The following is a 25,581-nucleotide window of genomic DNA, read 5'->3' as shown; positions in this document are numbered from 1 at the left end:
GCACAATGTCTCTAGGAGGCTTTCCCTCCGGTGGTTTGGGCCTCAGGGCCCTGTGGGCTCGCTCTTTGGGCATGTGTGGTGGTTCTGAGCATTTCAGAAGAAACGGAAAGAGGTTCTGCAAATATTGTGGCAGTTGGGACGTATTTATTTTTTCAGATACTCCCCTTATCCTGAGATTATTGCGTCGTCCACGGTTGTCCGGGTCTTCCAACTGAAGCTGCATCTGTAGTATTAATGAGTCTTGGACTTCCAAGGTTCTGTTACATAAATCAGAATCATTATGTATTTGGTCTATGTCCTCTTCTATGTGAACTACTCTCTCCCCCAGTTCAGATATGTCTTTTTTTAACTTCTTTGAAGCCATCTTTTATCATTTTGCCCACTTGGGAGATGTGAGAAGTGAAGTCTGCCTTTGTAGGGAGGTTTTCAATGTCTGCCCTCGTAAGAGGGTCTCCTGATGTTGCGCCCTGGGTACTTGGTCCTGTGTCTGCTTGCATTTCTGCTGGGTTTTGGGATATAGGCGAATCTGGTTCAGGGTCTTCTAGTAACTTAAAGTTGAGTTTCGCTGTTGTCGTCGTATGGCTTTTTGCAGATTTATCTTTAGGTAGTCTCTTTGAGGCCATTGCAATGCGGCGTGTATAAGTGTAACTTCCCCCTCTGAGGAGTGGATTTAAGCCTGTTAAGTATGGTGATTATTAAGATTTTTATCTCTGTTCACACTTCCCTCCTTTGCTATGCCACTATGTTAGCGTTTTATATGGGGGCCCAGTCTGGTTGTTTGAGGCTTGTCTTTCAAAGGTATTTAACCTTCTGTATTGTCTGTAGTGCTTAGGCTTGGATGCACTATTGTGATCTGCTTATGGGGCTAATGCTTTATTTGCATTGTGGTGTTCTTTGTTTATTCCCCTTTACTTTCCCACTGTGTAACACTTACAGACCCCTTCTTTTCTTTATTTTACATGTTGTATAAGTGGTGGCTTTTGAGGATTCCGGGCAGCCCAAATGACATTCAAGTGGTTAATGTGCGTTTTTGTGGCGGTTAGTTACCTACGGTGAAGCAGTTTGTCATTCTGCTTGCTTTTCTGTGAAATCAGCACTGCGCATTTGGGCCTAGTCGGGAGACGCACCAAGCACCTCTCTGCTTGTCAAGTTGCTTTCTGTGTGGCTGATGCGTACCAGACCGGCTCTGTGATATCTCTGTACATTCCGGTGACAGATTCCTCTGATTAGAGTCTCTTGCACCTGTTGTGGGGTAGAAAGTTGCTCAGGAAGAGCCTGTGAGTCCGGAGCTTCAGCTTTTAGCAGCCATTTTAGACGATGGCTGGCTCCGCCCCCTGTGGTAGTTCTAGTTCTTTGTGTTATACCATTGGAAAGGGTAGACAATTACAGGCATCTAAGCAGCATGCCCCCATCTCCCTATAACTGACAATGGCCAGTCTTAAAGTTGCACAATTACATTGTTGCAAGGGGAGGGAAGCCCCAGCGATGCCTGTCAGTATCCAGGCCAGATCGCTGGAGTAGGAATGGATGGGGGTCCTTAGACCCTCCATCAAGGTGGGGGGGGGAGTGCTAGTGACGGCACTGAGCCGTCAGCACCCGAGTGGGAAAATTTGCGACGGCTCAGCAGTCATTAGCACTCAAAGGGTTAATGCACAATTTGCTTATTTAAAGGGGCACTCAAGTCAGAGCATGCATTTTTTTAAACAATTTTTCAATTTCTTTCCATTAACAAAATGTGCCGTCTTTTTTATATTTACTATTTGAGTCATGAGCTCCTACTGAACATGTGCAAGAATTCACAGAATATATGTATATGCATTTTGTGATTGGCTAATTGCTGTCACATGGTGCAGTGGGAGTGGAAATGGACATAAGTTTGAAATATGACAGAAAAAAAAAATTAAAAAAAGAATCTACTACTCATTTGAAGTTGTGACTAAGTGCTATTGCAGTGTATTATCATGAATTTGTTGATTGTGCAAATCTACTGTATTTACTGGTCCTTTAACCACACTGTTTCTTTCGAAGGTCATCTTTGGTGAACTTTTTCAGCTTCCACTTCCACCACATATTGATGTGATGTACACTACACTGTTAATTGAACTTTGCAAGCTGCAACCGGGATCATTGCCACAAGTAGTATCCTTCTCATGTCTTCATGCATGCTGATTTATTTTACTTCTTTATTTATATGGTTGCTGCTAGCAGGCAGAACTTTGATGTAAGTTTATTAAAAAAAAAAAACCTTTTTTTTTTGTGTTTTTAACCAGGGTTTGAAAATTTTCTCCTAAATAGCAAAACATATATATATTTTTTTTTTTTTAGGGTTTAGAGAGTGCACTTATGCCTGTCTTCTCAAAAAGTATTTACCAAAAATGTGATGGTTCTTTTTGGCTTTTAAAATTTAATATCTGGAATTGACAATATCTTCATATATTTTTTTATTTTTTTTTTACTTTGGATGTAAAGTTTTTTAAAAAAATATATAAAAAAATGAAATTCAGTATTAGTTACAATAATAAACATTAAAAAAAATATTATTTTCATGTTAACTTTGAACAGGTTGTAGCATTTCTGTAGTCAGTATTTGACCCAATCTCTTACATGAATATCCATCTTGCTTTTGTTAAAGGAGCTTTGCAGAAGCACAGCACCGTACAATAATGAAACAATATATCCTGTAAGATTGATATGTGTAAATCCTCCAGTCTAATATGCTGATTAATTTCAGGCTTCATATACTAAGAGTTGGCTTTAATCGTTTTAAATTATTATAATTATATGAACTTTGTGTTCCCTTAGTTATCAGCACTATATCTCAACAAAAATTTAAGCCAGAGAGACAATATGTTGATACAATTCAGGATATGCTAAACAGTAAACCTATCCATTCATTTCTTTCTTCTTGATGAGTTTTGATTTCTTCTGTTAAGTGTGATCAGTCCACGGGTCATCATTACTTCTGGGATATTACTCCTCCCCAACAGGAAGTGCAAGAGGATTCACCCAGCAGAGCTGCATATAGCTCCTCCCCTCTACGTCACTCCCAGTCATTCTCTTGCACCCAACGACTAGATAGGATGTGTGAGAGGACTATGGTGATTATACTTAGTTTTATATCTTCAATCAAAAGTTTGTTATTTTAAAATAGCACCGGAGTGTGTTATTACCTCTCTGGCAGAGTTTGAAGAAGAATCTACCAGAGTTTTACTATGATTTTAGCCGGAGTAGTTAAGATCATATTGCTGTTTCTCGGCCATCTGAGGAGAGGTAAACTTCAGATCAGGGGACAGCGGGCAGATGAATCTGCATAGAGGTATGTAGCAGCTTTTATTTTCTGACAATGGAATTGATGAGAAAATCCTGCCATACCGATATAATGTCATGTATGTATACTTTACACTTCAGTATTCTGGGGAATGGTACTTCACTGGAATTACACTGTAAGAAATACATAAAACTTTTTAATAACTAAGAAATTATGTTTAACGTTTTTGCTGGAATGTAAAATCGTTTTCATTTGCTGAGGTACTGAGTGAATAAATGTTTGGGCACTATTTTTCCACTTGGCAGTTGCATGATCTTTTTTCTGACAGTTTCTGTTCTCTCTCACTGCTGTGTGTGAGGGGGAGGGGCCGTTTTTTGGCGCTTTTGCTACGCATCAGAAATTTCAGTCAGCAGCTCATTGTATTTCCTGCATGATCCGGTTCATCTCTACAGAGCTCAGGGGTCTTCAAAACTTGTTTTGAGGGAGGTAATTTCTCTCAGCAGAGCTGTGAGATTATAGTTGACTGAGATAAAAAACATTTATTCTGTAATTTTTTTTTCTGCTTTCAGAATTAGTTGTCTTTTGCTAATGGGATCAAACCTTTGCTAAAGTTGTGTTGTTTACAAGGATTGAGGCTATAACTGTTTCAATTTATTAATTTTCAACTGTCATAAATCTTCTGTGCTTCTTAAAGGCACAGTACGTTTTTAATAATATTCTAATAGAATTGTATTCCAAGTTCCAAGTTTATTTGCTAGTGTGTTAAACATGTCTGATTCAGAGGAAGATACCTGTGTCATTTGTTGCAATGCCAAAGTGGAGCCCAATAGAAATTTATGTACTAACTGTATTGATGCTACTTTAAATAAAAGTCAATCTGTACAAATTGAACAAATTTCACCGAACAACGAGGGGAGAGTTATGCCGACTAACTCGCCTCACGTGTCAGTACCTGCATCTCCCGCTCGGGAGGTGCGCGATATGGTGGCGCCCAGTACAGCTGGGCGGCCATTACAGATAACTTTACAAGATATGGCCACTGTTATGACTGAAGTTTTGGCTAAATTACCAGAACTAAGAGGCAAGCGTGATCACTCTGGGGTTAGAACAGAGTGCGCTGATAATATTAGGGCCATGTCAGACACTGCGTCACAGGTGGCAGAACATGAGGACGGAGAACTTCATTCTGTGGGTGACGGTTCTGATCCAAACAGACTGGATTCAGATATTTCAAATTTTAAATTTAAGCTGGAAAACCTCAGTGTATTACTAGGGGAGGTGTTAGCGACTCTGAATGATTGTAACACAGTTGCAATACCAGAGAAAATGTGTAGGTTGGATAAATATTTTGCGGTACCGGCGAGTACTGATGTTTTTCCTATACCTAAGAGACTTACTGAAATTGTTACTAAGGAGTGGGATAGACCCGGTGTGCCGTTCTCACCCCCTCCGATATTTAGAAAAATGTTTCCAATAGACGCCACCACACGGGACTTGTGGCAAACGGTCCCTAAGGTGGAGGGAGCAGTTTCTACTTTAGCTAAGCGTACCACTATCCCGGTGGAGGATAGCTGTGCTTTTTCAGATCCAATGGATAAAAAATTAGAGGGTTACCTTAAGAAAATGTTTGTTCAACAAGGTTTTATATTGCAACCCCTTGCATGCATTGCGCCGGTCACGGCTGCAGCGGCATTCTGGATTGAGTCTCTGGAAGAGAACATTAGTTCAGCTACTCTGGACGACATTACGGACAGGCTTAGAGTCCTTAAACTAGCTAATTCATTCATTTCGGAGGCCGTAGTACATTTAACTAAACTTACGGCTAAGAATTCAGGATTCGCCATTCAGGCACGCAGGGCGCTGTGGCTAAAATCCTGGTCAGCTGATGTTACTTCTAAGTCTAAATTGCTTAATATAGCTTTTAAAGGGCAGTCCTTATTTGGGCCTGGTTTGAAAGAAATTATCGCTGACATTACAGGAGGTAAAGGCCACGCCCTGCCTCAAGACAGGGCCAAACCTAAGGCCAAACAGTCTAATTTTCGTTCCTTTCGGAATTTCAAAGCAGGAGCAGCATCAACTTCCTCTGCCCCAAAGCAAGAAGGATCTGTTGCTCGCTACAGACAAAACTGGAGACCTAACCAGTCTTGGAACAAGGGCAAGCAGGCCAGGAAACCTGCTGCTGCCCCTAAAACAGCATGAATTGAGGGCCCCCGATCCGGGATCGGATCTAGTGGGGGGCAGACTTTCTCTCTTCGCCCAGGCTTGGGCAAGAGATGTCCAGGATCCCTGGGCGCTAGAGATAATATCTCAGGGATACCTTCTGGACTTCAAATACTCTCCTCCAAGAGAGAGATTTCATCTGTCAAGGTTGTCAACAATCCAGACAAAGAAAGAGGCGTTTCTACGCTGCGTACAAGAGCTCTTGTTAATGGGAGTAATCCATCCAGTTCCACGGTCGGAACAGGGACAAGGGTTTTACTCAAATCTGTTTGTGGTTCCCAAAAAAGAGGGAACTTTCAGACCAATCCTGGACTTAAAGATCCTAAACAAATTCCTAAGAGTTCCATCGTTCAAGATGGAGACTATTCGGACAATTTTACCTATGATCCAAGAGGGTCAGTACATGACCACTGTAGATTTAAAAGATGCTTACCTTCACATACCGATTCACAAAGATCATTACCGGTATCTAAGGTTTGCCTTCCTAGACAGGCATTACCAGTTTGTGGCTCTTCCATTCGGATTGGCTACAGCTCCAAGAATCTTCACAAAGGTTCTGGGTGCTCTTCTGGCGGTACTAAGACCGCGGGGAATCTCGGTAGCTCCATACCTAGACGACATTCTGATACAAGCTTCAAGCTTTCAAACTGCCAAGTTTCATACAGAGTTAGTACTGGCATTTCTAAGGTCACATGGATGGAAGGTGAACGAAAAGAAAAGTTCACTCGTTCCACTCACAAGAGTTCCTTTCCTGGGGACTCTTATAGATTCTGTAGAAATGAAGATTTACCTGACAGAGGACAGGCTAACAAGACTTCAAGGTGCTTGCCGCACCCTTCATTCCATTCAACACCCGTCAGTAGCTCAATGCATGGAGGTAATCGGCTTAATGGTAGCGGCAATGGACATAGTACCCTTTGCACGCTTACACCTCAGACCACTGCAACTGTGCATGCTAAGTCAGTGGAATGGGGATTACTCAGACTTGTCCCCTTCTCTGAATCTGGATCAAGAGACCAGAAATTCTCTTCTATGGTGGCTTTCTCGGCCACATCTGTCCAGGGGGAGGCCATTCAGCAGACCAGACTGGACAATTGTAACAACAGACGCCAGCCTTCTAGGTTGGGGTGCCGTCTGGAATTCTCTGAAGGCTCAGGGACAATGGAGTCAGGAGGAGAGTCTCCTGCCAATAAACATTCTGGAATTGAGAGCAGTTCTCAATGCACTTCTGGCTTGGCCCCAGTTGACAACTCGGGGGTTCATCAGGTTTCAGTCGGACAACATCACGACTGTAGCTTACATCAACCATCAGGGAGGGACAAGAAGCTCCCTAGCAATGATGGAAGTATCAAAGATAATTCGCTGGGCAGAGTCTCACTCTTGCCACCTGTCAGCAATCCACATCCCGGGAGTGGAGAACTGGGAGGCGGATTTCTTAAGTCGTCAGACTTTTCATCCGGGGGAGTGGGAACTTCATCCGGAGGTCTTTGCCCAAATACTTCGACGTTGGGGCAAACCAGAGATAGATCTCATGGCGTCTCGTCAGAACGCCAAGCTTCCTCGTTACGGGTCCAGATCCAGGGATCCAGGAGCAGTCCTGATAGATGCCCTGACAGCACCTTGGGATTTCAGGATGGCTTACGTGTTTCCACCCTTCCCGATGCTTCCTCGATTGATTGCCAGAATCAAACAGGAGAGAGCATCAGTGATTCTAATAGCACCTGCATGGCCACGCAGGACTTGGTATGCAGACCTGGTGGACATGTCATCCTGTCCACCTTGGTCTCTACCTCTGAAACAGGACCTTCTGATACAGGGTCCTTTCAAACATCAAAATCTAACTTCTCTGAAGCTGACTGCTTGGAAATTGAACGCTTGATTTTATCAAGATGTGGGTTTTCTGAGTCAGTTATTGATACCTTAATACAGGCTAGGAAGCCTGTTACCAGAAGGATTTACCATAAGATATGGCGTAAATACCTATATTGGTGTGAATCCAAAGGTTACTCTTGGAGTAAGGTTAGGATTCCTAGGATATTGTCTTTTCTACAAGAAGGTTTAGAAAAGGGTTTATCTGCTAGTTCTTTAAAGGGACAGATCTCAGCTCTGTCCATTCTGTTACACAAATGTCTGTCAGAAGTTCCTGACGTCCAGGCTTTTTGTCAGGCTTTGGCCAGGATTAAGCCTGTGTTTAAAACTGTTGCTCCACCATGGAGTTTAAACCTTGTTCTTAATGTTTTACAGGGCGTTCCGTTTGAACCCCTTCATTCCATTGATATAAAGTTGTTATCTTGGAAAGTTCTATTTTTAATGGCTATTTCCTCGGCTCGAAGAGTCTCTGAATTATCAGCCTTACATTGTGATTCTCCTTATTTGATTTTTCATTCGGATAAGGTAGTTCTGCGTACTAAACCTGGGTTCTTACCTAAGGTAGTCACTAACAGGAATATCAATCAAGAGATTGTTGTTCCTTCTTTGTGCCCAAATCCTTCTTCGAAGAAGGAACGTCTACTGCACAACCTGGACGTAGTCCGTGCTCTAAAATTTTACTTACAGGCAACTAAGGAATTTCGACAAACGTCTTCTCTGTTTGTCGTTTACTCTGGTCAGAGGAGAGGTCAAAAGGCTTCTGCTACCTCTCTTTCTTTTTGGCTTCGTAGCATAATTCGTTAAGCTTATGAGACTGCTGGACAGCAGCCTCCTGAAAGAATTACAGCTCATTCTACTAGAGCTGTGGCTTCCACTTGGGCCTTCAAGAATGAGGCCTCTGTTGAGCAGATTTGCAAGGCTGCAACTTGGTCTTCGCTTCATACTTTTTCCAAATTTTACAAATTTGACACTTTTGCTTCCTCTGAGGCTATTTTTGGGAGAAAGGTTCCTCAGGCAGTGGTTCCTTCTGTATAAAGAGCCTGCCTATCCCTCCCGTCATCCGTGTACTTTTGCTTTGGTATTGGTATCCCAGAAGTAATGATGACCCGTGGACTGATCACACTTAACAGAAGAAAACATAATTTATGCTTACCTGATAAATTCCTTTCTTCTGTAGTGTGATCAGTCCACGGCCCGCCCTGTTTTTAAGGCAGGTAAATATTTTTTAAGTTATACTCCAGTCACCACTACACCCTTGGCTTCTCCTTTCTCGTTGGTCCTTGGTCGAATGACTGGGAGTGACGTAGAGGGGAGGAGCTATATGCAGCTCTGCTGGGTGAATCCTCTTGCACTTCCTGTTGGGGAGGAGTAATATCCCAGAAGTAATGATGACCCGTGGACTGATCACACTACAGAAGAAAGGAATTTATCAGGTAAGCATAAATTATGTTTTTGTTGATAAACAGAGTATAGAAGTAGTCGTATAATGAAAGACATGTAATGTGTATTTTTCTCACTTCAGAACCATATCAATACTTTGTTAGGTTGTATCTAACCACTACAGTGGGTAAAAGTGTCTCCCTGAAGTCTATGTGGGGTGGAATCCAACTTCTACATGTGTTGCATAAAGTCCATTCAGGTTCTGCTTATACCATTCAGGTTCTGCTTATATGGAATTATGTAGGCTGAGAAAAAGTTCCGCTCCATTTTCTTTTGTACAGATAGACATTTTTTTTACCCATCTCAGTACATTACTACTAGAAGGTTGTAACTATTTACTAACTTTTTTGTTTTAATACATCTTTTTATTAATTCTGACTTTTAAAAAATATAAAAAATAACCTTAATTAAACAAACAGCTTGCACAAGCTACTGAGATGTTGTACACTCGCTTGGATACGATGAACACAACCTGCATAGACAGGTAATATCTTGCTTAACATATTATATATATATATATATATATATATATATATATATATATATATATATATATATATATATATATATATATATATATATATATATAATCGTTTAATATATTATGTACCTAATCTTAAAAATTAAGCTATTCGTTCCCCCATCATCTTGGAGAAGTAAAATGTTTTGTATATTAAATAAGTAATACTTTTGTCTTCATTTTGTTTCAAATAATATATGTTGGATATATTAAAACAGACCTAGATAAACCTATCCCTAAGGAGCTGCTGGCAACCTTTATAATTAGGCCCTGGTGACCTCGTAGGCCTCGTAGCTGTGAAATACAAATACAACTTTTTTTGTGTTTGAATATTGTGTGTGTGCACACGCATGCATACAAGGATAATAGATGATGGTAATATGTATCATAGGGATGGCCAAAAGTTCTGGGCTCCTGGAGTTTAAACAAATTTGTCAATCCCTGTATTACATATATTTTTTTGATGTGGTTTGTGTTCCCAACTTAGTATATATACACCAGGACAAGGGGTCAGCATTTAATCATCTATATTTAAATGCCAGAAACACATTTGCAGATTCCTTTAATAAGTTGAAGCTTTTGATTATAGAGTTGAATGTTACAGTTAACCTTTGTTTGGGTAGAAGAGAAAATTACATTTTATTTGTGTTTTAACCAATCATTTGAATTCTTAATTTCCACTCCTTTCTCTAAGGTTTATAAACTGGTTCTCTCATCATCTAAGTAATTTTCAGTTCCGATGGAATTGGGAAGATTGGTAAGTGTTTCACTCACTAGTAGGTGATCTTGTCAAATAATTATGAACTTGTAAAGAAATGTATACTGTTTACAATTGGAAGAAGTTGATTAAATTACCAATGCACATTATTGCTCCCAGTACTATCTGCCAAACCGTCACTAGCAGGAAATCCATAACAAAACTGCTGTATTACTTTCAGTATATATTTTAAACATATTTTGCTTGAATTTTCCTGAATAAATGAATTCATAAGGGCTGCCTTTTCACATAAAGCATATGTTTTTGAGTGCAATAACTCTGTAAATATATCTTAACTTAGCTCAGATAAAAACAAGCTGCACTATAACTACCTGAATCATGAAAATCTGTCTTTTGTAAATGGGCCATGTATACTGTATCAGAGAATGTTAATGTATTATGCTGCTAATTCTAGTTTATACTAATATCTGGTCATTGAATTTGTTACACATGATACATTGTTAAATGTTATGTAGTTATTCGTTTTTATATACAACTGATAATGACAATGTAATGCATTTGCTACACTAGATCATGTTAATAACGCCTTTCCTGTGCTATTTATAGTCTCACTCATTTCAGTCTTGGAAAGTTTATCATCTTCCTCTCCCTCTGTTAATTTTTCTTTGTTATTCTTTATATGGGTTTGTCACTCTACAAAATGAGGTCCCCTTTGGATCACTGTCCTCTTCATGATGCACATTTTGTGGACATACGTATGTGTTTTATGGACATTTGTATACTGTATCTCCTTTTTTCAGGAGACATAATCATTGAATGAAACTTTCTAATAGTCTTGCACTAAGCCATTGATACTGGTTGCTGGGAGAGAATAAAACACCTTCTGTATTACAAACTGCTTATTCCACTACTAGGGATTTGCTCTTTTACTCTTCACTTTATTTCTAGTTTTTCTCGCTCAGAGTGAGATCCCAAATGCCTATTTTCTTTCTAATGGTAGTAAGAGTCCACAAATTCCTAATCTTATGGGAAATACTTCACCTGGCCAACAGGAGGAGGCAAAGACACACCAAACGGGGCATTCAAATATCCCTCCTACTTCACCTACCCTCCCAGTAGTTCTTTGCTTCGTTCATGGAGGTATGCAGAGATAAAGATGCTCTGCAGAATTCAAGCCTTTATTAATTGATTGTTTCCTTCTAGAGTGGGCAGTGGAGTAGTTGGAGACCATGTAGTGCTCTTAGTAGAGTTTTGGTGTATGTTACTGTGTGTCGCAGGGAAGTTCCTATGCCTCTCCCAGTGACTCATGCTGTACCACCTTTCAGGTAAATGGTGTTAGTTACACTGGTTTTCCTTTTTCTTGGTACAGGACTACTCAGATCAGATGAACAGAAAAAGGGTAAGCTCTGCCTTTCTTTATAAAGTGATTCCTTCACTCTTAATGGCTAGTTGTCTAATAAATATGGATGTTGAAGCTCAGGTTGTTATCTGCATTGACTCTCCTGTAGCTGCAGGTGTTATATGCATGCCTATGTAATATTGGGAGACCGACTACTCTCCTCTTTATTGGGCAATCGGTGGACGATGGAACTCAGACTGATTTTTGTTGCAGTGTGTCCATATTTCATTTTTTGTGCAGCTTGATACAAGAAGCGGCTCTGGGTCTTCCGACTGGACTTGTCATTCAGACTTGGTGCACTCCGCTGTACTTGGAACCTAATCCGGTCCTGCTGCAAGCATATTTGGTGTAATCCCTGCCCTATCTGCTCTCCCTGATTGCGCATAACAAGTGCACAACACTTGGATATCTCTGACCAGAGCTGACAGGCTTGTCCCAAGGTGGTGAGACACCTCAGAGCATAGTTTATATCAGAGTATTGATATCTTACTGTTGGGGGCTAGTATACTGTGTGGTATCACTGGGGACCCATTATTTTTGCATACTACTGTTATATCAGGTTGTGAAGGGTCATTTTAAGGAGACTGTAATGGAGTGTTCACTGAATGAGCTTGATCATAAGGGGAATCCTTCTACTCTGTTTGAAATAAATTCATGTTCTGTAAGTTACATATGGTATGCCCACCTGCACAACTATGCAGCTCTTGTCTTGCAACTATTCTACAGTCTCACTCCGGGGGTCCTAGTGCCCAGACTACTGCAGTATTCCCTCATATTCTGTACCTGGACAGTCAGCAATTTTACCTACTACAGTATGTTCTAATATACCAGTTTTGCAACTGCAACAGGCTATTTCAATCTCCCAACATGCTGTAGTTTGCGACTCTGCGCCATCTCAACCTGGGGTTAGTCCCTTTCTTCATGATTTTGCTGTCCAGCTACAATTTGCTATCTCTGCTGCCCTAAGCACCATGCCAGTTGCAGGTAATAGGAAGAGAGGTTAAAAATTTGTTCTTCTGAATCTAGAACTAGCACCTCTGTTGGAGCCGTTGCGGTCAAACAACTGCAGATATCTAATGTGGATGATTCCTTGTCTAATAATGAGGGTGAACTTTTTCTCTTCTGACTCTTCTAGAGAAACTGAAAAGGACACAGAGGATATTGCATTTAGGTTTAAAATTGAACACCAAAGATATTTACTTAAAGGGTACTAAACCCACATTTTTTTTCTCTTGTTAAGTGTATTCAGTCCACGGGTCATCCATTACTTATGGGATATATTCCCTTCCCAACAGGAAGTTGCAAGAGGATCACCCAAGCAGAGCTGCTATATAGCTCCTCCCCTCACATGTCATATCCAGTCATTCTCTTGCAACCCTCAACTAGATAGGAGGTCGTGAGAGGACTGTGGTGTTTTATACTTAGTTTATTTCTTCAATCAAAAGTTTGTTAATTTAAATGGCACCGGAGTGTGTTGTTTTTTCTCAGGCAGTATTTGGAAGAAGAATCTGCCTGCGTTTTCTATGATCTTAGCAGAAGTAACTAAGATCCACTCGCTGTTCTCGCACATTCTGAGGAGTGGGGTAACTTCAGAAAGGGAATAGCGTGCGGGGTCTCCTGCAAATAAGGTATGTGCAGTAAATTATTTTTCTAAGGAATGGAATTGACTAAGAAAATACTGCTGATACCGATGTAATGTAAGTAAAGCCTTTAATGCAGTGAAAGCGACTGGTATCAAGCTGATTAAAATATATACAGTAAAGTAATTTTCTAAGGAATGGAATTTGACTAAGAAAATGCTATTAATACTGAAGTGATGTAATAAGCCTTAAATGCAGTAGAAGGACTGGTATCAGGCTTATCAATAGAGATACATACTCTTTAAAAAAGGATGTTTAAAACGTTTGCTGGCATGTTTAATCGTTTTGTGAGGTACATTGGTGATAAAACTTATTGAGGCATACATTTTTTCCACATGGCTGACTTGTATTTCTGCATAGAAACAGTTAACAAACTCCCAATGTTGTAATAATGAGTGGGAGGGGCCTATTTTAGCACTTTTATGCGCAGTAAAAATTCAGTCTGTCTTCCTGCTTCTTCCTGCATGACCCAGGACGTCTCTAGAGAGCTCAGGGGACTTCAAAAGTCATTTTGAGGGAGGTAATTAGTCACAGCACACCTGTGACAGTGTGTTTGACTGTGTTAGAGAAAAAAACGTTTTTTTTATTTTTTATTATTATATCCGTTTTGGGTATTAAGGGGTTAATCATCCATTTGCAAGTGGGTGCAATGCTCTGCTAACTTAATACATTTACTGTGAAAATTTGGTTGCTATAACTGATTTGGTTCATTGTTATTTCAACTGTGACAGGTTTTTTGTGCTTCTTAAAGGCACAGTAGCGTTTTTCTATATTGCTTGTAAAATTATTTACAGTGTTTTCCAAGTCTGCTAGTCTTATTGCTAGTCTGTTTAAATATGTCTGACACAGATGAATTTGTTTGTTCACTATGCTTGAAGGCCAGTGTGGAGCCCCATAGAAATATGTGTACTAAATGTATTGATTTCACTTTAAATAATAAAGGTCAGTCTTTATCTATAAAGGAATTATCACCAGACAACGAGGGGGAAGTTATGCCGACTAACTCTCCTCACGTGTCAGTACCTTCGCCTCCCGCTCAGGAGGCGCGTGATATTGTGGCGCCAAGTGCTTCAGGGACACCCATACAAATCACTTTACAAGACATGGCTACTATTATGAATAATACCCTGACAGAAGTATTATCTAAAGTGCCAGAATTAAGAGGCAAGCGCGATTGCTCTGGGATAAGAACAGAGCGCGCTGGTGCTATGAGAGCCATGTCCGATACTGCGTCACAGTTTGCAGAACATGAGGACGGAGAGCTTCATTCTGTGGGTGACGGATCTGATCCAGGGAAACCGGATTTAGAGATCTCTAATTTTAAATTTAAGCTTGAGAACCTCCGTGTATTGCTAGGGGAGGTTTTAGCGGCTCTGAATGACTGTAACACAGTTGCAATTCCAGAGAAATTATGTAGGCTGGATAGATACTATGCAGTACCGGTGTGTACTGACGTTTTTCCTATACCTAAAAGGCTTACAGAAATTATTAGCAAGGAGTGGGATAGACCTGGTGTGCCCTTTTCCCCACCTCCTATATTTAGGAAAATGTTTCCAATAGACGCCACTACACAGGACTTATGGCAGACGGTCCCTAAGGTGGAGGGAGCAGTTTCTACTTTAGCTAAGCGTACCACTATCCCGGTGGAGGATAGTTGTGCTTTTTCGGATCCAATGGATAAAAAATTAGGTTACCTTAAGAAAATGTTTGTTCAACAAGGTTTTATCTTACAGCCCCTTGCATGCATTGCGCCTGTCACTGCTGCTGCGGCATTCTGGTTTGAGTCTCTAGAAGAGGCCATTCACTCAGCTCCATTGGATGAAATTATGGACAAGCTTAAAGCGCTTAAGCTAGCTAATGCATTTGTTTCTGATGCCATTGTACATTTAACTAAACTAACGGCTAAGAACTCCGGATTCGCCATCCAGGCGCGCAGAGCGCTATGGCTTAAATCCTGGTCAGCTGACGTGACTTCTAAATCTAAATTGCTTAATATTCCTTTCAAGGGGCAAACCTTATTCGGGCCCGGCTTGAAAGAAATTATCGCTGACATTACTGGAGGTAAGGGTCATACTCTTCCTCAGGACAGGGCCAAATCAAAGGCCAAACAGTCTAATTTTCGTGCCTTTCGAAACTTCAAGGCAGGAGCAGCATCAACTTCCTCCGCCCCAAAACAGGAAGGAACTGTTGCTCGTTAGACAGGCCTGGAAAACTAACCAGTCCTGGAACAAGGGCAAGCAGGCCAGAAAACCTGCTACTGCCCCTAAGACGGCATGAAGGGATGGCCCCCTATCCGGAAACGGATCTAGTGGGGGGCAGACTTTCTCTCTTCGCCCAGGCGTGGGCAAGAGATGTCCAGGATCCCTGGGCGTTGGAGATCATATCTCAGGGATATCTTCTGGACTTCAAGGCTTCTCCTCCTCAAGGGAGATTTCATCTTTCAAGGTTATCAGAAAACCAGATAAAGAAAGAGGCATTCCTACGCTGCGTACAAGATCTCCTAGTAATGGGGGTGATCCACCCAGTTCCGCGGACGGAACAAGGACAGGGATTTTATTCAAATCTGTTCGTGGTTCCCAAGAAAGAGGGTACCTTCAGACCAATTTTGGACCTAAAGATCTTAAACAAATTCCTAAGAGTTCCATCATTCAAAATGGAAACTATTCGGACTATCCTACCCATGATCCAAGAGGGTCAGTACATGACCACAGTGGATTTAAAGGATGCCTACCTTCACATACCGATTCACAAAGATCATCATCGGTTCCTAAGATTTGCCTTTCTAGACAGGCATTACCAATTTGTAGCTCTCCCCTTCGGGTTGGCTACGGCCCCGAGAATCTTTACAAAGGTACTGGGCTCTCTTCTGGTGGTTCTAAGACCGCGAGGCATAGCGGTGGCTCCGTATCTAGACAACATCCTGATACAGGTGTCAAGCTTTCAAATTGCCAAGTCTCATACAGAGATAGTTCTGGCATTTCTGAGGTTGCATGGGTGGAAGGTGAACGTGGAAAAGAGTTCTCTATCACCACTCACAAGAGTCTCCTTCCTAGGGACTCTGATAGATTCTGTAGAAATGAAAATTTACCTGACGGAGGCCAGGTTATCAAAACTTTTAAATGCTTGCCGTGTCCTTCATTCCATTCCACGCCCGTCAGTGGCTCAGTGCATGGAAGTAATCGGCTTAATGGTAGCGGCAATGGACATAGTGCCATTTGCGCGCCTGCATCTCAGACCGCTGCAATTGTGCATGCTAGGTCAGTGGAATGGGGATTACTCAGATTTGTCCCCCCTACTAAATCTGGATCAAGAGACCAGAGATTCTCTTCTCTGGTGGCTATCTCGGGTCCATCTGTCCAAGGGCATGACTTTTCGCAGACCAGATTGGACGATTGTAACAACAGATGCCAGACTTCTAGGCTGGGGCGCAGTCTGGAATTCCCTGAAGGCTCAGGGATCGTGGACTCAGGAGGAGAAACTCCTCCCAATAAATATTCTAGAGCTAAGGGCAATATTCAATGCTTTTCTAGCTTGGCCTCAGTTAGCAACACTGAGGTTCATCAGATTTCAGTCGGACAACATCACGACTGTGGCTTATATCAACCATCAAGGGGGAACCAGGAGCTCCCTAGCGATGTTAGAAGTCTCAAAGATAATTCGCTGGGCAGAGTCTCACTCTTGCCACTTGTCAGCGATCCACATCCCAGGCGTGGAGAACTGGGAGGCGGATTTTCTAAGTCGTCAGACTTTTCATCCGGGGGAGTGGGAACTCCATCCGGAGGTGTTTGCTCAACTGGTCCATCGTTGGGGCGAACCAGAACTGGATCTCATGGCGTCTCGCCAGAACGCCAAACTTCCTTGTTACGGATCCAGATCCAGGGACCCGGGAGCGACGCTGATAGACGCTCTAGCAGCCCCTTGGTTCTTCAACATGGCTTACGTGTTTCCACCGTTTCCTCTGCTACCTCGACTGATTGCCAAGATCAAACAGGAGAGAGCATCAGTGATTCTGATAGCGCCTGCGTGGCCACGCAGGACCTGGTATGCAGACCTAGTGGACATGTCGTCCTGTCCACCATGGACTCTACCTTTGAGGCAAGACCTTCTAATACAAGGTCCTTTCAATCATCCAAATCTAATTTCTCTGAGACTGACTGCATGGAGATTGAACGCTTGATCCTAGCTTCTCCGAGTCAGTTATTGATACCTTAATACAGGCACGAAAGCCTGTTACCAGGAAAATCTACCATAAGATATGGCGTAAATACCTGTATTGGTGCGAATCCAAGAATTACTCATGGAGTAAGGTTAGGATTCCTAGGATATTGTCCTTTCTCCAAGAGGGTTTGGAAAAAGGCTTATCAGCTAGTTCTTTAAAGGGACAGATTTCTGCTCTGTCTATTCTTTTGCACAAGCGTCTGGCAGAAGTTCCAGACGTCCAGGCTTTTTGTCAGGCTTTGGCTAGGATTAAGCCTGTGTTTAAAACTGTTGCTCCTCCGTGGAGCTTAAACTTGGTTCTTAAAGTTCTTCAAGGAGTTCCGTTTGAACCCCTTCATTCCATTGATATTAAACTTTTATCTTGGAAAGTTCTGTTTTTGATGGCTATTTCCTCTGCTCGAAGAGTCTCGGAGTTATCCGCCTTACATTGTGATTCTCCTTATCTGATTTTCCATTCAGACAAGGTAGTTCTGCGTACTAAACCTGGGTTTTTACCTAAGGTAGTCTCTAACAGGAATATCAATCAAGAGATTGTTGTTCCATCATGTCCTAATCCTTCTTCAAAGAAGGAACGACTTTTGCATAATCTGGACGTAGTCCGTGCCCTGAAATTCTATTTACAAGCAACTAAAGATTTTCGTCAAACTTCTTCCCTGTTTGTCGTTTACTCTGGACAGAGGAGAGGTCAAAAAGCTTCGGCAACCTCTCTCTCCTTTTGGCTTCGTAGCATAATACGTTTAGCCTATGAGACTGCTGGACAGCAGCTCCCTGAAAGAATTACAGCTCATTCCACTAGAGCTGTGGCTTCCACCTGGGCCTTTAAAAATTAGGCCTCTGTTGAACAGATTTGCAAGGCTGCGACTTGGTCTTTGCTTCACACCTTTTCAAAATTTTACAAATTTGACACTTTTGCTTCTTCGGAGGCTGTTTTTGGGAGAAAGGTTCTACAGGCAGTGGTTCCTTCCGTTTAAGTTCCTGCCTTGTCCCTCCCATCATCCGTGTACTTAGCTTTGGTATTGGTATCCCATAAGTAATGGATGACCCGTGGACTGAATACACTTAACAAGAGAAAACATAATTTATGCTTACCTGATAAATTTATTTCTCTTGTAGTGTATTCAGTCCACGGCCCGCCCTGTCTTTTTTAAGGCAGATCTAAATTTTAATTAATACTCCAGTCACCACTGCACCCTATGGTTTCTCCTTTCTCGTCTGGTTTCGGTCGAATGACTGGATATGACATGTGAGGGGAGGAGCTATATAGCAGCTCTGCTTGGGTGATCCTCTTGCAACTTCCTGTTGGGAAGGGAATATATCCCATAAGTAATGGATGACCCGTGGACTGAATACACTACAAGAGAAATAAATTTATCAGGTAAGCATAAATTATGTTTTTCTTTCATGATTCAGATAGAGCATGAAATTTTAAGCAAATTTATAATTTACTCCTATTCATTGTTCTTCGTTCCCTTGCTATTTTTATTTAAAAAGCAGAAATGTGAAGCTTAGTAGCCGGCCCATTTTAGGTTCAGCACCATGGATAGCGCTTATTGGTGACTGAAATTAAGCCACCAATAAGCAAGCATAACCCAGGTTCTCAACCAAAAATGGGCAGGCTCCTATGCATTACATTCCTGCTTTTTAAATAAAAATAGCAAGAGAACGAAGAAAAATTGATTATAGGAGTAAATTAGAAAGTTGCTTAAAATGTCATGCTGTATAGGAATCATGAAAGAAAGAAATTGGGTTTAGTGTCCCTTTTTAAGGGGGTCTTAAACACCTTGGGCGTACCTGAGTCTAAATCTGTAGAAGAAGGGTACATAAATTGAATATTGTTTTTAAACCTAAATTAACAATCCCTAAAGTATCCCCTGTTCCTTTCTTAGTTGCCAAACATAATATACAAAGAATGGGAGAAACGTGGGGTTCCTTTTGGGGTTGGAGTACTGTCCCTAAGGTGGACAGTGCCATCTCCACCCTGGCTAAACGCACTACTATACCTTTAGAGGACAGTACGTCCTTTAAGGATTTAAATGGACAGAAAACTGGAGGGGTTACCTTAGAAAGGATTTCCTACAGGGAGGTTTACTTTTTCAGCCAGCAGTAGATATTGCTGCTGTGGCAGGAGCCCTACCTTCTGGTGTGATTCCTTGTCTGAATTGGTCATGGTAGAGTCTCCTAATTATTCGTATTAATGCAACAAATACTGGGTTTACAGTATTGGCCAGGAGGGCTTTCTGACTAAAATCCTGGTCAGCAGATATGGTATCCAAATCGAGATTGCTATCTTTTGGCCTTTTAGGGTAAATTCTTGTTTGTCCCTGGTCTAGTTTCTTTCATCTCAACTGTCACTGGTTGAAAGGGAGCTTTTCTGCCTCAGGATAAGAAATCAATACCAAAAGGACGCTCAATTGGATGTTTTCGTTCCTTTCGTCAGCATAAGTCACAGAGAAACCTTTGCTCAAATAAACCTAAGACCCCCAGGAGTACCTGGAAGCCAAATCCAATCTTTAACAAGAACAAGCAATCCAAGAAATAGACACCTGACACCAAGTCTGCACAAAGGGATGGCCCCCGACCTGGGATCAGTTCAGGTAGGGGGTGGATTAAAGTGCCATTTGACATTTTGAGTAATGTGCATATTTAAAAGGGTCAACTGAGGTAAAACAGTGTGTGGGAAAAAGTGTAAAAAAAAAAAAAGCTTAAGTATTTTAATAAAATGTCTGAAAATCTGTAAAATTACTTACATTTGAGTGTTCCTAAGTGAAGCTTGCTCCACCCCCTTATCAGTTTCCTAGTCCAAACCTTTTGCTATCATATAACAAAGTGTGCATGTGAGGATAATTACTTATGCAAGCAAGGTGAGTTGAGGAGGTACAGCAGGTATTGCTATTGTTTGTTGCCAAGAGGCTTGCTTGTTTCCATGGGGATAATGTCACATGCTTTGTGAAAGCTTCAGCATTATACTGTGCACTGCTTTAGTCAGGTGCCATGTAACTCTGCCCCTTACCGTGCACGTGTGCATTCTGATAAAGCTATGGATTGGATAGCACCTTCCAAACTGCAAACAAAACTATGCCTTAATTAAAGGGGTTAATGAGGGTTAAAATAGAAAATTTTTGCTGGTATGCTTTGGCTGCATTATATATTTAGAAAATTATGTACATATTGTTTTATGTCCCTTTAACTTGGTTTCATGGGGTTTGGGTACATTCCATTCAGGATCCTTGGGTTCTGGACATAGTGTCTCAGGGGTACAGAATAGGTTTCCGATCTCACCCCCCCCCCCCCCCCCAAACCTTTTCATCATTCTCAAAAAGGAAGAAAATGTTTGTCCCATTAAAAAATTTGTATGGGTTCCTTCTTTCAAGATGGAAACAATCAGATCCATTCTTGCTCTTATCCTTGAAGGTCAATTTATGACTAATATAGATCTGAAGGATGTGTATCTTCATATGCCGATACATCAAGATCATTACCAATATCTAAGATTTGCCTTTCTGGTCAAGCATTACCAATTCAAGGCCCTTCCATTTGGTTTAGCCACGGCTCCCAGGATCTTCACAAAGGGTACTGGGGGGGCTCTCCTAGCTGTATTTAAACTACATGGAATTGTGGCGCCATTCTTGGAAGACATTTTGATTGAAACGCAATCTTTACATTTAAGGGAATTACACACAGTTACTCTAGTATCTTAAGACTCATGGTTGGAAGATCAACCTGGAGAAAAGCGCTCTCATCCCTCGCATCATCATAGATTCTATGAGCATGCAAATTTTCCATACAGATCAACGCAGGAAGAAGCTTCAGGCAGCCTGTCGCCTTCTACAGTCTACTCTTCACCCTTCTGTAGCACAATGCATGGAGGGTAGTATGCCTTATGGTATCGGCTTCGAACGCTATACCTTATGCTCGTTTTCACTTGAAACCTCTACAGTTATGCATGCTCAGACAATGGAACGGGAACCATTCAAAACTGTCTTGAGTAATCTTTATAGGTCCAGATACCGGGAGTTCTCTCTCCTGGTAGATGTCTCAGGAACCCATTCTTTGGGGTATGTGTTTCCTCCTTCCATCCTTGGAGATTAAAACTGATGCGAGTCTGACGGGATGGGGCACTGTATGGGGAACTCGAAGAGCCCAGAGAGTTTGGCTGACGGGGAGGCGTGTCTCCCTATAAACGTCTTGGAACTGAGGGCCATCTTCAATGCTCTGATATCGTGACCCCAATTACATTCCGTCCGTTCTATTAGCCTTCAATCAAACAACATCACTAGGGTAACTTAAGTCAATCATCAAGGTGGAACTTGCAGTTCTCTGGCGATGCAGGAGGTATCTTGCATTCTTCAACAGGCAGAGACATTCATCTATTTGCATTCCATGTATGGAGAACTGGGAGGCAGATTTTCTGAGCAGACAGCCTCTCCAATCCGGATAGTGGTCTCTAAACTAGGAAATTTTTTGCATGATCATTTGTCATGGGGGTCTCCAGAGAGAGACCTCATGGTGTCTCATTTTAATTTCAAACTTCCAAAATAGTGATTGAGGTTATCTATCCCCTCCAGTTGTTGTTCTTCCTCGTGTAATAGCCTGATTCAAACAGGAGGCAGTATTAACAATTCTTTTATCTCTGACATGGTCACGCAGGACTTGATGCACAGACCTCGTAAGAATGTCGTCTTCTCCTCCATGGCGTCTTCCTTAGCGGCTGGACCTTCTAGCACAGGGTCCGTTCTATAAATTTTTATTCTGAGGCCGACTCCATGGGGATTGAACAACTGATTTCGGCTCCAGGATTCTCGGAGGCTGTGATTGATACTCTGATTCTGGCATGTACACCTGTAACCAGACATATATACACCATAATGTCCGGAAGATTTCTTTCTTGGTGTGCGTATTCTTCAGTTCTTACAAGATGGACTGGAAAAGGGTCTTTCAGCTAGTTCTCCTCAGTGCAATAAATCTACAATAAATCACAATATAACAAATAAGTGACAATAAAAGTGATCTTGGTGATAGACAAAAAAACAAAGAAAAAGGATTTGTTCGATCTTAAGCAGTTCAGGACTGTGCCTTTAAGAAGGTATCCAAGGTGTTTTCATCCAATATAGATGGATTAATATGAAGAGATATTTCCAGGTGTTCCTCAAATAGTATATAACATAGTGTAATATTGTAAATACAATGCTGTGATATGTGGTTGTGAAGATTCACTGCTCACGTTTAATAGAGCTAAGATCAGCTCTATTTTATGTGCACACCCTCTTTTATACTAATGGGTAAACAGCCATCCACGAGATGAGTTGAAAATATACAATTTATTACAATTATAAAATAGTCAAATGCACAGTATTTCTATCACATATGAGGAGTCTCAATATGAGGCAGTTCACATAAACTATATCGAGTAGGTCACAAGTCCGGATGGATAGGGAATAGTAAAAACACTACTCTGCAAATCTGAGTCTTAGACCGGCAGGGCAAAACTCTGACAATGGCACTAAATTACGTGGATGTTTGTAGAAGTTGTTCCGACTTAAGTTTCACTGTTCTTTGTCAATTTCTTTCAAGATGGACTGGAGAAGGGTCTTTCAGCTAGTTCTTAAGTGCCAGATATCGGCTCTTTCAGTTTTGTTGCATAAGAAGTTGGTTTGTTTGCCAGATGTTCAATCGTTTGAGGCTGTTCTTTGGACGATGAAGGGGTTGTTAAAGGGACACTGAACCCAAATTTTTTCTTTCGTGATTCAGATAGAGCATGCAATTTTAAGCAACTTTCTAATTTACTCCTATTATAAATTATTTTTTTTTTGGTTTAGACCTCTGGACAGCACTTTTTTATTGGTGGATGAATTTATCCACCAATCAGCAAGGAAAACCCAGGTTGTTCACCAAAAATGGGCCGGCGTCTAAACTAAACTTACATTCTTGCATTTAAAATAAAGATACCAAGATAATGAAGAAAATTTGATAAAAGAAGTAAATTTAGAAAGTTGCTTAAAATGTCATGCTCTATCTGAATCACAAAATAAAAAATGTGGGTTAACTATGGTGGTTTTCGACAAATACTATCTATCAGGAATGGATATTGTTAAATCTTTGTCCCAATACTACCTCTTCCAAAGAGAGGTTATTACATAATCTGGATTTCGTTAGAGCATTAAAGTTTTATCTTCATGCTACCAAGGAATTTCAATCATCATACCTGTTTTGTTCTGTTTTCTGGTAAGCACATGGGCCAAAAGGCCACTGCTGTTTCTTTATCTTTCTGGCTCTGAAGTCTGATTCGTATGGCTTAGAGCCGAGTAAGCAGCCCGTTTTATGGCTCACTCTACCCACGCAGTGTCTACATCTTGGGCCTTCAAGAAGGAGTCTTCAGTTGAACAGATCTGCAAGGCTGCAACCTGGTCTTCCCTACATATTTTAACACATTTCTATCGGTTTGATGTTTTTGCCTCAGCGGAGGCTTCTTTTGGGAGGAAGGTTCTTCAAGCAGTGATGCCTAGGAACTGCCTTACCTTTTAATCCCACCCTACCTCGTGTAGTAAGAGTCCACAAACCCGCCCTATATAGTGTAGTGGCGGCAGTCTATTTAGTTTATTTCCTTGGATATTTTTGTCTATCAAGTGTCTGACTGTTTTTAATCTGAAATCTTTTTCTTTGTGGTGTGCCACTCCTACAACTTTGCTATGGATTGAACTCAATGTACCCATTTTACAATTGTTTTTGTGTGTTAGGGTATGAAAGAATGGACTTAAAATAACACCATTTTTGACATTGAGTGGCTGTCCTTAAAGGCCTCTCCAGTCATCTTGTCAAGAACGTAGCTGTCTCTTTCTGTTAATTTTTGTAAAGCATTTCCCTTCCCTCTAGTAGATCAGAATACAGTTAAGCCCTGTAAGCCAAGAAAGTGTACAACTGACTGAAGTTTTTTTTTTTTACAAGTGTGCATGGAAATGTTTACTCAGAATAAGAAATTGCTTTCAGAGGCTGCTGAACTGAATATTAAATATTTTAATTGTGGTTATTTAATTATTTTTGTTTTTTTGCAGGGCTGATTGCCTGTCACAAGACCTAGACAGACCAAAACCCCAGTTTGTCAGAGAAGTTTTAGAAAAATGCATGAGGTATGCTTTATTAGGGTTTATATATAAAGGCACTGAGCTTGAAGGCTAAATCTGCTTTATTTAAAACTTTATTTTCTAGACAGAAAAAGATATCCTATATGTAATTTGGAGCTTGCAGTTTCTACCCACACAACTAGTATTGTGTCCTACAGGAGCATGTGTGGTTTTGTATGTGTAATGTAATCTGAAATGTTTTATAAGTCTTATGATTTACATAAAATGTATTTTTTCATTAGGCTTTCTTATCACCAACGCATATTGGATATTGTGCCTGCATCGTTCACCAAATTGTACCCTTCAAACCCCAGCTGTATTTTTAAATATGGAGATGAAAGTAACAGTAAGTCATATAGCTGGTACCCCTAACCTGGATTAGAAAAGTGCTTATTCATGAACTAAAGGAAGACTACCTGGGCACTGGTGAATTAATCTTAAAGTGACACTAAACCCAAAAAAATTCTTTCATGATTCAGGCTGAGAAAACAATTTTAAACCTTTCAATTTACTTCTATTATCTAATTTGCTTCATTTTTCAGATATCCTTTGTTGAAAACTAGCAATGCACATGGGTGAGCCAATCAGACGAGACATCTATGTGCAGCCACCAATTCAACAAAGGATATCAAGAGAATGAAGCAAATTAGATAATAGAAGTTATTTAGAAAGTTGTTTAAAATTGTATGCTCTTTCTAAGCCATGAAAGAAAACATTTTGGGTTTCATGTCCCTTTAAGGAATGTGTGACTAATCATTCAAAGGAGGGAAATTCTTAATCTGGTCTGATGTAATTTCAGAACTAGAGTTGACAAACCCTGCACTAAACCGAAGGGAATTTGCGAATTTCTGACTTTAAAGGGACATTCTAGTGAAAAATTTAAAATGCTCTTTTTCATTAGCTCATTTTTAAATAAATGCCATTTTTACTGTGTTTAGCCCCTGTAAGATATTTAGAATATTCTCTTAAAACCATTTTAATCTTTTATTTATTGCTTTTTCTGCACTATTTCCTTTTCTGTTTTTATAGCTCTAGATTCTGCTTTAAGAGACACAAAACCCAAAAAGTTACTTGATTCAGATAGAGCGTGCAATTTAAAGCAACTTTCCAAATTACTTGTATTATTTAATTTGCTTTGTTCTTAGTATCCTTTCATGAAAAGCATACCTAG

General features: G+C 40.8%; 1 protein-coding gene across 1 annotated transcript in view; it reads left to right on the top strand.

Moving 5' to 3' along the window:
* NCBP1 (nuclear cap binding protein subunit 1) overlaps positions 1-25,581 on the top strand; it is a 188,252-nt gene that overhangs the window by 121,971 nt on the left and 40,700 nt on the right. Inside the window, exons 11-15 of the mRNA XM_053702701.1 lie at positions 2,029-2,139; positions 9,217-9,281; positions 10,012-10,074; positions 24,342-24,416; positions 24,653-24,756. Coding sequence (XP_053558676.1) covers positions 2,029-2,139; positions 9,217-9,281; positions 10,012-10,074; positions 24,342-24,416; positions 24,653-24,756 — 418 coding nt within the window. The remainder of the gene's footprint in view (positions 1-2,028; positions 2,140-9,216; positions 9,282-10,011; positions 10,075-24,341; positions 24,417-24,652; positions 24,757-25,581) is intronic.

Source organism: Bombina bombina, chromosome 2 (assembly GCF_027579735.1).
Source record: "Bombina bombina isolate aBomBom1 chromosome 2, aBomBom1.pri, whole genome shotgun sequence".
NCBI classification, from domain to species: domain Eukaryota; kingdom Metazoa; phylum Chordata; class Amphibia; order Anura; family Bombinatoridae; genus Bombina; species Bombina bombina.
Note: the sequence above shows the minus strand (reverse complement) of the source record. Positions and strands in the feature narration are given on the sequence as shown.